This window comes from Tachyglossus aculeatus, chromosome 3, assembly GCF_015852505.1.
Source record: "Tachyglossus aculeatus isolate mTacAcu1 chromosome 3, mTacAcu1.pri, whole genome shotgun sequence".
Taxonomy (NCBI): domain Eukaryota; kingdom Metazoa; phylum Chordata; class Mammalia; order Monotremata; family Tachyglossidae; genus Tachyglossus; species Tachyglossus aculeatus.
Genome location: NC_052068.1, coordinates 77,303,332 through 77,320,502, shown reverse-complemented (window position 1 = coordinate 77,320,502; position 17,171 = coordinate 77,303,332). Strand labels below are relative to the sequence as shown.

Sequence of the window (17,171 nt, the reverse complement as noted above, 5' to 3'; positions counted from 1 at the left end):
CTCTAAAGATGGGGTTTCCATTAGCATAAAGAGTAGGGGCTCAATAAATGATGATAATAATGTTGATGATATGATTTTTGTCCCTGAGACTATGGGTGTGTCCCCTTGGTCCTCATGCAGGACAGTTTCCAATGCCTTTTTTTAAGAAAATGCTCATGGACTTCATCCCCAATCCATTAATGGGTTCACTTTTGTTGGTCTGTGTTATCTGACTCACTTGGAGGAGCAGAATTTTACATTTACATCACCGGCTCACCTAGAAAATGTGGTCGTCCCATCAATATGTTCAGTCAATTAATATTTCCCAAGTAGAGAAACTAAAATTAAATCTCAGTTCCAAATCTCTTGAAAACTACATTGGTCAATTTCAAAATTCAACTGGGATTTTTTTCCCCTGTAATCTATTTTTTCTCCTTTGCTTTCCTAAAGCCTGTGATTCTCTTGGTAGCAAGATGAATTACACTGGCAATGGCCCCATTTTTGACATCAAAATCGGCCCAGTTTTTCTCCAACAGTAATAAAACACAGACAACGTAGAGTGGTCAAATATGAAAAATAAAAATTAGATGCTTGGTCTTAATAACCCCTTGAAATCTTAAAATGGAAAGCGATGACATCTTTTGCTATAAAAATTCAATAGCATACTAAAATTTTGACTCTTTAGTAATCAGTGTAGCCAGTGCTTTCTTAAATCATTCTTCCCATAAACAAGGCATGGGATAAATGCTTCCAGAAAATGAAATACTATTATTTCTGGTGTGGTTTTAGGGCCTTATTAACTCATTCTGCAACCTAGTGGCCATCTACTCCATAAATTCATTCATTCATTCATTCAATCGTATTTATTGAGTGCTTACTGTGTGCAGAGCACTGTACTAAGTGCTTGGGAAGTACAAGTTGGCAACATATAGAGATGGTCCCTAACCCAACGGGCTCACAGTCTAGAAGGGGGAGACAGACAACAAAACAAAACATGTAGACAGGTGTCAAGTCATCAGAATAAACAGAATTAAAGGTAAATGCACATCATTAACAAAATAAATAGAATAGTAAATATGTACAAGTAAAATAAATAGAGTAATAAATCTGTACAAACACATACACAGGTGCTTTGGGGAGGGGAAGGAGGTAGGGCGGGGGGGGATGGGGAGGAGGAGAGGAAAAAGGGGGCTCAGTCTGGGAAGGCCTCTTGGAGGAGGTGAGCTCTCAGTAGGACTCTGAAGGGAGGAAGAGAGCTAGCTTGGCGGATGTGTGGAGGGAGGGCATTCCAGGCCAGGGGGAGGACGTGGGCCAGGGATTGACGGCGGGACAGGAGAGAATGAGGTACAGTGAGGAGGTTAGGAGCAGAGGAGCGGAGGGTGTGGGTTGGGCTGTTGAAGGAGAGAAGGGAGGTGAGGTAGGAGGGGGCGAGGTGATGGAGAGCCTTGAGTGAATCTGGGAAGGGTGGAACCCTAGCAAGTATTCAAGAAATCTGGAAAAATGCTTTTAATTTTAAAGTGAGTTGCTGAGGTGCTCCCATTTTGAAAATTCAATAACTTTTGATGAAGTCATTATGAATAAAGATGGTAGGCAATTCTTGGCTAATCAGGACTGAGTTGTGTACCTACAAACCACAGACTGGTTTTAACACCTTCTAGGCACTGACTTAAATAATGTGGGTGATCCCACCCTTCAACATTTTCTTATGATATTTGTTAAGCATTTCCTATGTGCCAGGCACTGTAAATTGCCGAGGTAGATACAAGCTACTCTGATTGGACACAGTCCCTGTCCCGCAAGGGGCTCACAATCTTAATCCCCATTTTACAGATGAGGTAACTGAGGCACAGAGAAATGAAGTGACTTGCCCAAGGTCACACAACAGGCAAGTGGAGGAGCTGGAAACAGAACCCAGGTCCCTCTGACACATATGGAACTGCCCCCGAGATGCCTGGAAAGGGCAATTTCATTTCCATCTTTGTCAATTATTTTTTTCTGATTCAAAGTAGATACATGGTAAAAGACTTGGTATTTCACAGAATAAACAGACAATATGGTCAGGTGGGAGATATTGACTTTAAATGAGATCTTAAAAGTTCCAGCTTTTAAGTCTAGGAAACAACACTGAGCAATTTTTATCAACACTGTCCCAATTTTCCAGGAAGCAACTGTCAACTGAACATGGGTGCTCACAAATGCCTCAAATTGACCTGGAGAAACTTTAACATCTGACCCTGCAGGAGCCAAGTGAGTGCCAAAACACAGCTGCAAAATTAGAGTGGGCTGCAGAATGCCAAAAGGAGGTGGGAAGGAAATCCAACAGGATGGGCTGGACAGAAATCCTTCCCTTCTGTTTTCTCTCCAATTTGCTCTGTCAATAACCTCAGGAGGGATGGGAAATTATCCAAGATTACCCTCTACACTCTTTAAAAGTATTTTGTTCTGCTTCTGATACAACTACAGGTCCTCCTCACTTTCCACTGGGGTTGAATTCTCAGATGTAGATGTACATAGCAAATCTGTACAAAGTAAGCAGTTTGATTCAGAAAAGGAGAGGTTAAGGTCTACACCTTGCAGGATACAAAAACAGCAGTATTTCTCTCTATAAAACTGTGTTCACATCATAAAAATCCTCAAACCCACATGTTTCTCCCTCTTTGCTGGCCCCAGATAGCTTATATCTACCTCAGCACTCAGAACCATGCTTGACATATAGAAAGCGCTTAAAAAAATACCACAAAAGAAAAAAATTAAGCAGGAGAGGAGCTACTTCTACAAAGCAGAAACCACCAACCATAAGAGTCCTGATAGAGTGACTGCCAACTGCAACTCCATGCTGCTTCTGACTCATCACATGGCAAACACAAATACCTTTGGGTTAAGTGTACTGGACTTCCAAGTACTATCTCTGAAATTCATTCATTCATTCAATTGTATTTATTGAGCGCTTACTGTGTGCAGAGCACTGTACTAAGTGCTTGGGAAGTACAAGTTGGCAACATATAGAGACAGTCCCTACCCAACAGCAGGCTCACAGTCTCTGAAATGGCACATCTGACCAAAAACATGCATCTGAGGCCCAGGCACAGAAACTACAGGTCCACAGAGACAATTTTTCAAAAAGATCTAAAGATCAGAATGCCCTAAACTCCTTTTTTATGGTATTTGTTAAGCTCTTACTATGTGCCAGGCACTGTATTAAGTGCTGGGGGTAGATACAATCAAACCTGGCTGAACACAGCCCCTGTCCCACATAGGGCTCACAGTCTTAATCCTCATTTTACAGATGAGCTAAATGAGGCAAAGAGAAGTTAAGTAACTTGCCCAAAGTCATAAAGCAGACCAGTGGCGGAGCTGGAATTAGAACTCAGGTCTTTCTCACTCCCAGGCCCGTGCTCTATCCAGTAGGATATAATAATAATGATGGTATTTGTTAAGTGCTATGTGCCAAGCACTGTTATAAGCGCTGGGGTAGATACAAGGTAAACAGATTGTCTCACGTGGGGCTCTCAATCTTAATCCCCATTTTACAGATGAGGTAACTGAGGCACAGAGAAGTTAAATCACTTGCCAAAGTCACACAGCTGACAAGGGGCAGAGCTGGGATTAGAACCCACAACCTCTGACTCCTAAACCCATGCTCTTTCCACTAAGCCACGCTGCTTCTCTAAACCATACTGCCTTCCCATTAGCTGTGTTTGTGACCTATTTTTTAAACTCTCTGCATTTTAAGGACACAAAAGTGTCCCTAAAGAGGCTAAAGTCAGAGACAGAACCCATCCCTAAATTTCAGGGCTAGCCCATCAAAATCAAGATTTCTGGTCCAAAATAAAATGAGAGGGAAAATATCATATTAACATATGTCACTGAATCTTACATATCTCTGCATTAGAGAGGAAAGGAGGAAAACATCATTATGTGGTTTACTTTTCATTATGATTATGATATTTGTTAATTGCTTACTATATGTTGAGCACTGTTCTAAGCACTAGGGTGGATTCAAGTTAATCATACAGGATGCAGTCCCTGTCCCACCTGGGGCTCAGTCTGTAGGAAGGGTAGGAAGTTCTCATACCGAATCCTCGTTTTCTTTCTGACACCCAGGCCTGTGTTCTATCCTGTAAGCCACACTGCTTCCACCACTGACAATCCATTTTCATACACTCAGCTTCCATTCTTATAATGGGAATTTATAACAGGAAAAAATGTAAGTGAATGGTAAAAGAATGTCATTGGGAATTTCAGTGTATATGAAAACAGGATCTGATTCTGAGAATCCTAAGATTCCATGGTAAATACTAAGACTTCAAGTTCTAGGAACTGGTTCTGAGACTCATAAGACTCATGATAAATACTAAGACTTCAAGCAGGTATCCCAGATAATGAGTTATCAATCCACTGAAAGTGATCATCTCCCTGGGCTTCCTAGAATCTACTGCTAGAAACAATGGGTGATCTTCTTATTCTTCAACTCTCCCATCTTTCCCAGAAGTATTTCAAGAGATCTGCTTTCTCTCAAAATCCATCACCTCCACTGGTATATCCAACCCCATCCCTTTTCACCTAATAATAATAATAATAATAATGATGGCATTTGTTAAGCACTTAATATGTGCAGAGCACTGTTCTAAGCGCTGGGGGGGGATACAAGGTGATCAAGTTGCCCCACGTGGGGCTCATAATCAATCCCCCATTTTACAGATGAGGTAACTGAGGCTCAGAGAAGTTAAGTGACTTGCCCAAGATCACACAGCTGTCATATGGTGGAGTCGGCATTCGAACCCATGACCTCTGACTCCAAAGCCCGTGCTCTTTTCACTGAGCCACGCTGCTTCTTATAATGTTGGCATTTGTTAAGCGCTTACTATGTGCAAAGCACTGTTCTAAGCGCTGGGGGGATACAAAGTGATCAGGTTGTCCTACGTGGGGCTCATAGTCTTAATCCCCATTTTACAGATGAGGTAACTGAGGCTCAGAGAAGTTAAGTGACTTGCCCAAGGTCACACAGCAGACATGTGGCAGAGCAGGATTTGAACCCATGACCTTGACTCCAAAGCCCGTGCTCTTTCCACTGAGCCACGCTGGCAAAGCACTTGCCCCTCTCTTCTTCCCTCCCTGATCTCCATCTTCAGCTTTTTGCACACAAATAGGTTCCTTCCTGACTGCTTTCAAATATGCTCATTTCTCCCCTATTCTAAAACAAAAACCCAACCTTGACTTCATGGCTCCCTCTAGTTATCACCCCACCTCCCTCCTTATAATTCCTTTCCACACTCCTTGAGCAAGTTGTCTACACCTGCTGTCTCCACTTTCTCTCCGTGAGAGTCTCCAATTTGGTTTCTTCCCCCTTCACTCCACAGGAACTGCCCTCTCCCAGGTCACAAATGACCTCCTTCTTGCCAAATCCAACGACCTCTACCCCATTCTAATCCTCTTTGACCTCTCAGCTGCTTTCGACACTGACAACACTCCCTTCTCCTGGAAAGTTACCCAACTTCAGCTTCACTGACACTGTCCTCTCCTGGTTCTCCTCTATGTCTCTGGTCACTCAATCTCAGGCTCCTGTAGGCTTCTCCTCTGCCTCCCACCCTCTGACAGTGGGGATCCTCTCAAGGTCCAGTTCTGGGTCCTCTTTTTTCCTCCATCTACACCTACTCTCTTGAAGAACTAATTCGCTCCCATGACTTCAGCAACCACCTCCATGCAGATGATTCCCAAATCTGCATCTCTTACCCTGATCTCTCTCCTTCTCTACAGTCTCACATTTCTTTCTGCTCTAAGACATCTCTAATTGGATGTCCCGCCAACTCCTCAAAACAGAATTCCTCATATTCCCTCCCTAACCCTGTCCTCCCTATAATAATAATAATGGCATTTATTAAGCACTTACAATGTGCAAAGCCCCATGGTTTTCTCATCACTGTAGAAAGCACCACCTCCCTCCCGTCTCATGAGCCCATAACCTTAGTATTATCCTTGACTCACCTCTCTCATTCAACCCACATATTCAACCTGTCACCAAATCCTGTCAGGTCTACCTTCTCAACATCTCTAAAATCTGTCCTTTCCTCTTTATCCAGACTGATATCACATTAACCCAAGCACTTATCCTAGTCTGCCTTGATTACTGCAACAGCCTCCTTGCTGACCTCCCTGCCTCCTGTCTTTCCCCACTTCAGTCTGTACGTCTCTGCTGCCTGGATCATTTTTTCTACAAAACCATTCAGGCCGTGTTTCCCCACTCCACATGAACCTCCAGTGTTTGCCTATCCACACCTGCAGGAAACAGGAACCCCTTACCTTACGCTTTAAAGCACTCAGTGACCCTGCCTGCTCATATCTTACCTTCCTAATTTCCTACTGTAACCCAGCCCACACATTGAGCTCTTCTAATCCCAACCTACTTGTTTTATCTTGATCTTGTCTATCTCACTGCCGACCCCTCACTCACGTCCTGCCTCTGGCCTGGAACTTCTTCCCTCTTCATAGTCCTCTTCAGAGCTAGAATTAGAACCCAGGTCCTGTGACTCCCAGGACCGTGCTCTTTCTACTGCCATGTTTCTTCTTTAATAAATCATATTTAAGCTAACAAATCTAATCTAATATTAAACCTAATAAAATTAAATTAATCTCTCCAGCCCTTGTGATGCTCGGGAGCTTCCGCAGAGGACTGTGGGCAGGGGGAGGGGTAGTGACTGTAGAGCTGGGAGATGAGGACTGGCCAAGGACCAAGCAGCATTGCTCAGTGGAAAGAGCATGGGCTTTGGAGTCAGAGGTCATGGGTTCAAACCCCGACTCCGCCAACTGTCAGCTGTGTGACTTTGGGCAAGTCACTTAACTTCTCTGGAGAAGCAGTGTGGCTCAGTGGAAAGAGCCCGGGCTTGGGAGTCAGAGATCATGGGTTCAAATGCCAGCTCTGCCAATTGTCAGCTGTGTGACTCTGGGCAAGTCACTTCACTTCTCTGGGCCTCAGTTACCTCATCTGTAAAATGGGGATTGATTGTGAGCCCCACGTGGGACAACCTGATCACCTTGTAACCTCCCCAGCACTTAGAACAGTGCTTTGCACATAGTAAGCGCTTAATAAATGCCATTATTATTATTATTATTATTATTCTCTGGGCCTCAGTTCCCTCATCTGTAAAATGGGGATTAAGACCGTGAGCCCCACGTGGGACACGTGATCACCTTGTAACCTCCCCAGAGCTTAGAACAGTGCTTTACACATAGTAAGTGCTTAATAAATACCATTATTATTATTATTATATTAGAGCAGGACTGGCCATTGCCAAAGGACTTGAAGGATGTAGCAACAGCACAATTTATTGATAGAAAACCCTCATGATACTCAGAGAGCCAGGCAACACAAACTAAAAACCAGTGAGAGCCACGGCTGGCATGAGACATTAATCAAGGGAAGAAATATGCTCAAGGCACATTGCTGTGGAGGAGCGAGAGCCATGGTTGATACAATTTTTGAAACTCCTGCCCATCTGAAGCAGAACCGGCATGATCCAGGTTTGGGGGTGGGGGACAGGGGGAGGAAGAGAAACAAAATGACCCTGGATGGTCCAGGGGTTCTACCCGCCCACTCCTTGAGAAAAGCTCTAGTTTAGGGGGTTTGAATGGACATGTCTATGATGGAATTAGGCTTTGCCGTATGGGCACATAACAGGCACACATAAATGGGTTCATGTGGAACAGAAGGAGCATGGCCTAATGGATAGAGAAGCAGCGTGGCTCAACGGAAAGAGCCCGGACTTGGGAGTCAGAGGTCATGGTTTCAAATCCTAGCTCCGCCAATTGTCAGCTGTGTGACCTTGGGCAAGTCACTTAACTTCTCTGGGCCTCAGTTCCCTCATCTGTAAAATGGGGATTAAGATTGTGAGCCCCACGTGGGACAACCTGATCACGTTGTATCCTTCCCAGCGCTTAGAACTGTGCTTTGCACATAGTAAACACTTAACAAATGTCATCATTATTATTATTATCAAAGAGCACAGGCCTGGGAGTCAGAAGGATCTGGGTTCTAATCTCTGCTTCTCCACTTGTCTGCTGTGTGACCTTGGGCACCCTTTACTTCTCTGTGCCTCAGTTACCTCATCTGTAAAATGGGGATGAAGACTGTGAGCTCCATGTGAGACAGGGACTGTGTTCAACCTGATTAGCTTGTATCTACTCCAGCGCTTAGTACAGTGTCTGCCATACAGTATTTAACAAATACCATAGCAAAAAAAAAGGGAGGAAGGGAAGGTAAATTTTTCCCCTCCTTATGGGGTCCAAATGTCTGCGGTTGTCCCTGGTGAAAACCAATAGCTTCAGAGTCTCTTCCCCACAGGTTCTCTTTTCCTAACTCTCTCTTCCATTTTCCTTAAATTTCTGACAGCTAATGAAGTCTCACTCCCAGAGAGGCACCATACACCCACGTTTTGTCGATTCGTTTGGGAATAACAGTCCCTTTAGAACCGGAAAACGTCATTTCCCTAGAGATGGCCCTGTAACTACCTTTCTTATCTCCTCTGAAATGCTGACCACCTCCGGAAGGAAGAGTTATATTCACAGAGCCTCCATCCAACAAGGAAGGAAAAAGACTCATATTTCTGGGGTCAACTTTCCCAAGTGGCAGAAAGTCTTTGGGGCTGACATTTCACTTCTTGTGTCCCCAAAAATTAAAAATTGGGAACAAACTCTAGAAACATGGGCTAAATGTGCTAAACTTTTCATCACTCAATTCCTCCTAACCTCTCTGTTTGACCCTGTCTGACTCCCTGCAACAAAAATGACTCTAGGGTGACCGACTACGGACAGAGGGAAATTGTTTTCCTCCATTAGACTTCTATCTCTTTAATGAAGGTGTCCAGCCTAATCTCTGCGAAGGGGATGAAAGGAACAATACAAATTGTTATTATAAAATCCAGAAGCCACAATTGGATTCTTGTTCTTCCTCTCTGTTCATAGGACTCAGTTCAGTCTTTAGTGAACACTTCTGGGTCCTGTCTTTTCTAAACTATAGACTTTTTTATGACATCTGTTAAGCACTTACTATATGCTAGGCACTGTTCTAAATCCCAGGGTACAGACTGAACATAGTCTCTGTCTCATATTGGGCTCACGGTCTTAATCCCCATTTTAATGAGGATTAAGACTGTGAGCCCCATTTAGGACAGAGGCTTTACCCAAGCTGATTAGTTTATATCTATCCAGTGCTTAGTACAGTGCCTGGCGCACAGTAAGTGCTTAACAAATACCATTTAAAAATGAGGTAACTGACGCAGAGAGAAGTAAAGTGACTTGCCCAAGGTCACACAGCAGTCAGGACTAGAATCCAGGTTCTTCTGATTCCTAGGCCCATACTCTATCCACCAGGCCATGCTACTTGAAAACTTGAAAACACTGGAGATAATCCATGTGCTATAAAAGCCAGGAAAGTCAACAGAACTTAACTTCATAGTAAATAGAACGTAACAGTAGTCCCTTGACTTGTTTTCCCACCTGCTATTGTTCCATCTTGTACACTGAGTTCAAACTGCTTCCTACTCTCAGTACCATCCCGGGGAAAGGAGACAGTCAGAGCAGATGCAGGAAGGGGATTTGACAGAACAATGCACCTGGCCTCCCTAGCCTCTGACAGGTCAGACCTCTGGAAATGGCAACTGCTTTTCCTGAGGATTCGAAGCAACTGGGATGAGGTCCCACAAATGCTCCAGGGACTAGGCCGCTTGTCCTGGTGCCCCTGCCAACTGTAGAGATTCCTCCAGCCATGGAGGTGAGGATTAGCAATGCTGCTTCCACACAACACTGTGGATCAGACTGGATTTGATCCTGAGACATCTGGAGAAATGAGCTCATTCTGTGTTTGGAAGAGAGACCCACTGTGGGGATTGTTGTGTCCACCTTCAATGAGGGAACCACTCGCTCAATCAATGACATTTATTGAGCCCTTACTGTGCAGAGCACTGGACTAAGTGCTTGGCACTGTATTTCCACTCATCAACAGAAGATAAATCACAGCTGACCTGTAAATTAAGGAGACTGAGCACTGCTGCCTGGGAAGGCCTGAAGCAAGACAACAAATGTCGACACTTACTCAGATTCTAGACTGTGAGCCCGCTGTTGGGTAGGGACTGTCTCTATATGTTGCCAACTTGTACTTCCCAAATGCTTAGTACAGTGCTCTGCACACAGTAAGCACTCAATAAATACGACTGAATGAATGAAATTCAAGAATTCCTATGCGAAATAGAAACATTTACACCACTACAATAGGAGAAGCAGCATGGCCTAGTGAATAGACATGGGCCTGTGAGTGAGAAGGACCTGGGTTCTAAACCCAGCTCCACTACTTGTCTGCGGTGTGACCTTGGGCAAGACACTTAACTCCTTTGTGCCTCTGTTACTTAATCTGTAAAATGAGGATTAAGACTGTGAGCCCCATGTGGGACAGAGGCTGCATCCAAACTGATTAGCTTATATCTACCACAGTGCTTAGTACAGTGCCTGGCACATAGTAAGTGCTTATCAAATACCGTTTAAAAAAAATTGAGGGTGAAGGCATGCACACACAACGGCTACTTGTTGCACGCTTTCATGAATGAGCAAATGCACACAGTGCTTTTCCCAACAGCCATTTTCTAAACTACGTGCAATCCTAACCCAAGGTTTTCTAGTGCAATTTCTCACCCTAAACCCAGGCTGCAATGTTAAATAAACAGTTGGTCAGTGTTCAGAAAGATGCACTGCAGCTGCAGACACAGCTTTTTCCCTTAATTTTTAAAGAAGATAGAAAATTTGGAGACATTAACATCTGGATAAGTGATCATGACTCCCTCGTGTCCTAGTTTAGGAAACAGAACAAAGAAGATTTATTCAGCAGAGAAGATAAGGACTACACACCAACACATAAACACAGAATGAATTCTCAATTATTCATGGTCGGGGTGGGCAGGCATAAGAACCGTGTGGACCGATTCACATGACTGAAACCAGTCACAGTCTCAGACCTGCAGGCCAACAATTTACAGCCCTGAACTGGCAGAGAAGCCTTGGCACAAGCCCCCACTCTATTCTTCTCCCCGCATGACAGAGAAGCCTACATCTCCCTCCCTACATGATCCTCTTTTTTAATGACATTTGTTAAGCATTCACTATGTGCCAGGAATTGAACTAAGCGCCAAGGCAGATACAAACTTGTCATGCTGAACACAGTTCATGCCCCATACGGGGCTCACAGTTTTAATCCCTATTTTACAGATGAGGTAACTGAGGCACACAGAAGTGAAGTGATTTGCCCATGGTCACACAGCTGACAACAGCAGAGCTGAAATTAGAAGCCAGGTCCTTCTGACTCCCAGGCTTGTGCTTTATCCACTAGAATACACTGCCCTCGCAATAGCCGAGATGTTTGTGACTTTCTTTTTAACTTCTACTTTTTTTAGGACACCAATGTGTCCCTAAGGAGCCTGAAGTGGGAGGCAGGACGAACCCCCAAATTTCAGGGCAATCCCACCTAAATCAAGATGCCTGGTCCACTTATCTTGGCATAACCGAAACAAAATGGGAGGAAAAATGTTATATTAACAGATGTCACTGAATCTTACATATCTCTATATAAGGGATAAAGAAGGAAAATGCCATCACATGGGCTACTTATTATTACTATTATAATTACTGCATTTGTTAAGCACTTACTATGTGTCAAGCACTGTTCTAAGTGCTGGAGCCGTTACAAGTTATCAGGTCTGACATAGCGCCTGTGTCACCTAGGGCTTACAGTCTGAATAGGAAGAGAACAGGTACTGATTCTCTTTTTTACAGTTGAGGAAACTGAGGCACAGAGCAGTTCATTGACTTGCCCAAAGTCACACAGCCGCCAACTGGCAAAGCCAGGATTAGAACCTAGGTCTTCTGACTCCCAGGATCGGGCTTTTTCCCCAGACCATGCTGCTACAGGCTGAAGAGGTTGCCATCGTCTGTATCCCTTCTGGCATACTACACTCCAGTCTTCCGGGGGTGCAGGAATATAGCCACATCGCTAGCATGAACCACAGAAGACCCTGGTTCAGCAACAGAGACAGGCAAGAACCTCCTGTCTATTTCTGAATTACTCCTCCCTTAAACTTCAAGATCATTCACCCTTTCTCCCTCACCCCCGGATCCATGTTCTGAGTCTCCCACACAGCACTTTCCCTGTGTATGAGCACCAGTTGATATCTTGCCTGCATAAATATGTTTTTTCCCTAGTGCAATAACAGAAAGTTGACTCTCCCTAACTTGTGCATCTCAGTCGATGACACCAACATCCTCCCTGACCTGGAAGATGGCAACTTCAGTGTCACATCGAATTCCTTGCTGTCTTTCAAATTTTATATTCAATCTACTGCCAAATCCTGACTTTTTTCCCCTACGTAATTTCTCCTGGCTACACCCCTTCTTCTCTACCTAAACAACTAGTTCCTGGTCCAAGCTCTTGTAATAAAATGGCTAGACTACTGTTAAGACCCTTCTCTCTTCTCTCCCTGACTCCAGCCCCCCACTTCTAATAGAACTGTACACATCATCTTCCTGAAGCATCGCTTGGCACACATCTGTCCACTTTTCAAAGCCTCTACTGGCCTCACAGGTCCCTCTGTATCAAGCAAAGTCTTGTCAAATCAACTCCCCCCATTTCAATCAATCAATGGAATTTACTGGGTACTTACTATTTAGCACTTTCTGCACGCAGAGCACTGTACTAAGTGGTTGGAGAGTATAATACAACAGAGTTGTTAGACATGCTCCCTGCCCACAACCAACTTGGAGTTTAGAGGGGAAGACAGATATTAATATAAGTAAATTATGGATAGGCACAAAAATGCTGCAAGGCTGAGGGCAGTGTGGGCAAGGATGAGGGGCTCTACAAGGAGATGTGACCTAAATAAGGCTTTGAAGGTAGAGAGTGTGGTTTCCTGGCATATATAGATGGGGGAGGGAGGACAAGGGAAAGGGGTTGGCGGTGAGATAGATGAGATCGAGGCACAGTGAGCAAGCTGGCACTAGAGGAGTGAAGTGTGTGGGCTGGACTGTAGTAAATCAGGGAGGTAAGGTACGAGGGGGCGAGCTAATTGAGTGCTTTAAAGCCAGTGGTAAGGCGTTTCTGTATGATCTGGAGGCGATGGGCAACTACTACAGGTTCTTAAGGAATGGGGAGATGTGGGCTGAACGGTTTTTTTGAAAAATAATCTGGGCAGCAGAGTGAAGTGTATTGTCAGAAGCAGGGAAGATAAAGGAGGAAGGGAGATCAGTGAAGAGGCAGGTTCAGTAATCAAGGCAGGATAGGACAAGTGCTTGGATCAGTGGAACAGCAGTTTGGATGGAGAGGAAAGGGAAGATTTTAGTGATGCTGTGAAGGTAGAACTGAGAGGATTTGGTGACAGATTGAATACATGGGCTGTGTAAGATTGATGAGTCAAGGATAATACCAAAGTTATGGGCTTGTGAGATAGGAAGGATAGGGATACTGTCTACCGTGATGGGATGGGCAGGATTTAGGTGGGGACATAAAGGAGTTCTGTTTTGGACATGTCCAGTTCGAGATGTCAGTGGGACACCTAGATACAGATTTTCTAAAGACAGGAGGAAATGTCAGACTGCAGAGAAAAACAGAGGTCAGGGCTGGAGAGGTAAATTTGAGAAGCATCTGCAAAAAATCATAGTTAAAGCCATGGGAGTGAATGAGTCCTTGGGCAAGTCACTTAATTTCTCTGCACCATAGTTACCTCATCTGTAAAATGGGATTAAGACTGTGAGCCCCATGTGGGACAGGGACTGTGTCCAACCTGACTAGCTTGTACCTAGAGGTCAGTTACAGTGCTTAAGTAAGTGTAAGTGCTTAACAAATACCATTTAAAAAACAAAAGTAGGGGTGGCTGGAGAAAAGAAGGGGACTTAGAACTGAGCCTTGAGGGATCTCTGCTGTCAGAGGGTGGGAGGCAGAAGAGGAGTCTGCAAAACAGACTGAGAAGGAGTGGTCAGAGAGAGAGAAGAAAAACTAAGAGAGGCCAGGGTCACTGAAGCCAAGGTGGGAAAATGTTTCAAGGAGAAGGGGATGATCCACAGAGTCAAAGGCAGCTGAGTGGTCTATGAGGATAAGAAGCAGCATGGCTCAGTAGAAAGAACCCGGGCTTTGGAGTCAGAGGTCATGGGTTCAAATCCCAGCTCTGCCAACTGTCAGCTGTGTGACTTTGTGGAAGTGACTTAACTTCTCTGTGCCTCAGTTACCTCATCTGTAAAATGGGATTAAAACTGTGAACCCCCGTGAGACAACCTGAACCCCTTGTAACCTCCCCAGCACTCAGAACAGTGCTTTGTAAGTGCTTAACAAATACTATTATTATTATTATTATTATTATTATTACTATTATTATTATTATTATTATTATGGAGTAGAGGCCATAAGATTTAACAAGAAGAAGTTCCTCAGAGAGGGCAGTTTCCACAGAAACAGCTGGGAGGGAATTTCATTTGAAAGCAGTGGGGAAGAAGCCACTGGAAAGTGAATGGTTGAAGATGGCAGTCTGGAAGAGAGGGGCTAGAGTGGAGGGAGATCATGCCCAACAGTTTCAATTTTGTCAATAAATTAAGTAAGTAGTTCATTAGGGGAAAGGTATGGTGGGACAGGAGTTTTGAGGAGGGAGTTAAACACACACACACACACACAAACACAAACATGCTCTCTCACCCATGTGCATGCTTAAGTCACAGGACTACAAGTGGCTGGACCACAAGTGACCAGACCTCATCAAGGCCAGCTACTGTTCTTCCCAGTGCTTAGAACACTGCTTGGCACATAGTATGTGCTTAAAAAGTACCATCATCATCATCATTCACGCTATCCACAGAACCAGTGACCTCTTTCCCACTTTATACCGAGTTGTATTGACAGCCTGGTGACTTTCCCTACATTCTCCACAGTGCATGTTGCATAGCCATGTACATTTATGCTACCATTCTTTTATTTATGAAAGCCTGGATAAGAAACCTCTGCCACCTAACCAGGGATAAATTTGAGAACACTTTTCTACTTATGTAATGAATCCACACTATGGATCCAAAGTTTCCTCTTATGAGCTGGAATCTGGAAAGCTGCATGGAAGGAGCTGCTGGAGGGGATAGGGAGTATTTTTCTGCGGTGACTCTGTACCAAACAATCCCTTCCCTGAAGCTCCCCATTAATTATCCAATCCAAAGTATTTCTAAGTCAGTTTTGAAAGTCTAAAACTTTAAGATATGATTGAATAATCTCTATTTCAGACAATCTATGCTGGCATTTTGCCTGTCCCCAGATACTGCACACTGTTTTGCTCTTTTTAAATAATATTTCAAAGAGGGTCTGACCAAGTCTCTGACTTATTATCCCTTCTTTGTCTATCAATCTGGCAGAAAATCACTGCTGAACATCTAAAAATTTTTTTTTCATTCTGAGTGCCTGAAAAACAAAACTATCCAGCTGCCAGGAAGAGAAGCAGCGATACACACCATATACATTTATAATAAGGCTCTTCTCAATTCAGTCTTATCAATGGCTGTCATCTTAGTTCCAAATTAAAAACATAAATGGTTAACAATGCCTCACTGATTAGAGCTCAGTTTGACCGCTATTAGACTTCCACACCTATATTTAATATGAAATATTTGTTGCCATTTAGATGTTCATTACTGTTCTGAACTCTTAAAAACAAAAACAGCTGCTATTCTACATCCTGGCTGCCGTTTCCTGGACAATACTGCACTATTTTGATGTTTATTCTATCATCTTTTGAACCGCTGCCATAAATCCACAGCCATGTAATGACGATTCTTCTAGCGACAGCAGTAAATGAGGGATAATGTGGCAGCATCAGAACTCAAGTCTTTCATCTGGGTCCAGTGAAATTTAAGCTATATACCAAACTGCAATAGCCTTAAATTTTCCACTCAGAATCGCTTGAGAAGTAATGAACAGTTCTTTACTATAATAAAATGACACAAACCATTCTTCTGGCAAGCAGCGCATCTAGCATGTAATAACTTTCCTACATTCTCCAACAGTTTGTCTGAACAAGTTTGCTGACAGATGAATACATCTTAGATTGTTCTCTTGAATGAAGGTTTCAAGTTTGCTTTCTGCATTTGAAAAATGCATTCAGGAGAAGCTAACTTTTTTCTGATGATTCAGACTGTTAAGATTGCAAAGATCAAACCAAATCCTACCTGAGTTGGCTGGTCATTTGGGTTAAAGTCCGCCTGTCCTGTTTCAAACAGGCTAGACCTGAAGCGTCCAGGGAAAAGACGGGCATCTGGATTCTGAAGGTGGTCGTCCGTTCTTCCTGCCACTTGCAACGCCTCTGGGTTTGAACCGTCCACCTCTAGGAGCATGGTGTAATGACCGTTTTCCAGGTCCGGGTCCCGTTTCCCCTGGTTTTCTTGGCCCTCTTTTCCAGAGGCCACTCTAGAGATGACCCCAAACTTTCTAGTTCTCTTCCCATTCTGCACCACTCGTTGGGCTGGTTCTGAGGTAGGGGCTGCTCTGGGGTCACAGCTGTTGCTGTTGTTGCCATTGGAAGGAGGAAGAGGAGCTTTGCGTTTAATGCGGCGCAACATGATCAGGTAGATGAAGCCGCCATTCCAGCACTGATCCGCCAGATAGCTGCAAAGAAACAGGAATAAATGAAACTCTTCCGCTCCCCTAAAGTTTGCCCAGCAAAGATCAAATTGCCTTCAGCCTTTGGCTCTGTTTACCTCAAAGCTTCTCTTCCCCCAGCACTATGCAGGTGCTCTCCATTCATATATACAAGGCTATGAGTGCCCAGGCCTATGTTTCGGGCCTGTAGACTTTAACACTGGTTTCTTTCTTTCCTCTTTCCCTCCTCCCTCTCCACTGGATAGAAGGAGCACAGCCTGGTGCACACCACTGAAACTCTGCCTCCAACTCCAGTTATAAGTCAAGAAAAAGGGTTGCCTTCCAGTGTATTCCCAATGCCCTTAATGTGCCCCTAATTAATGCCTTCCTAAATTGGAACTTCATAAAACAGGCTGATAGACCCTATAAAAAGAAGTGCTATGACCATTAATTCACTCTTTCAATCGTATTTAATGAGCGCTTACTGTGTGCAGAGCACTGTACCAAGTGCTTGGAGAGTACAATTCAGCAATAAAAAGAGACAATCCCTGGCCAC

General features: G+C 44.0%; 1 protein-coding gene across 2 annotated transcripts in view; it reads right to left on the bottom strand.

Annotated features, from left to right (window-relative positions):
* Positions 1–17,171, bottom strand: part of PDZD2 (PDZ domain containing 2) — a 320,362-nt gene that overhangs the window by 126,283 nt on the left and 176,908 nt on the right. For both annotated transcript variants that reach the window (XM_038743608.1, XM_038743609.1), the window contains exon 3: positions 16,207–16,642. In XM_038743608.1, the coding sequence (XP_038599536.1) occupies positions 16,207–16,642 (436 nt within the window). The remainder of the gene's footprint in view (positions 1–16,206; positions 16,643–17,171) is intronic.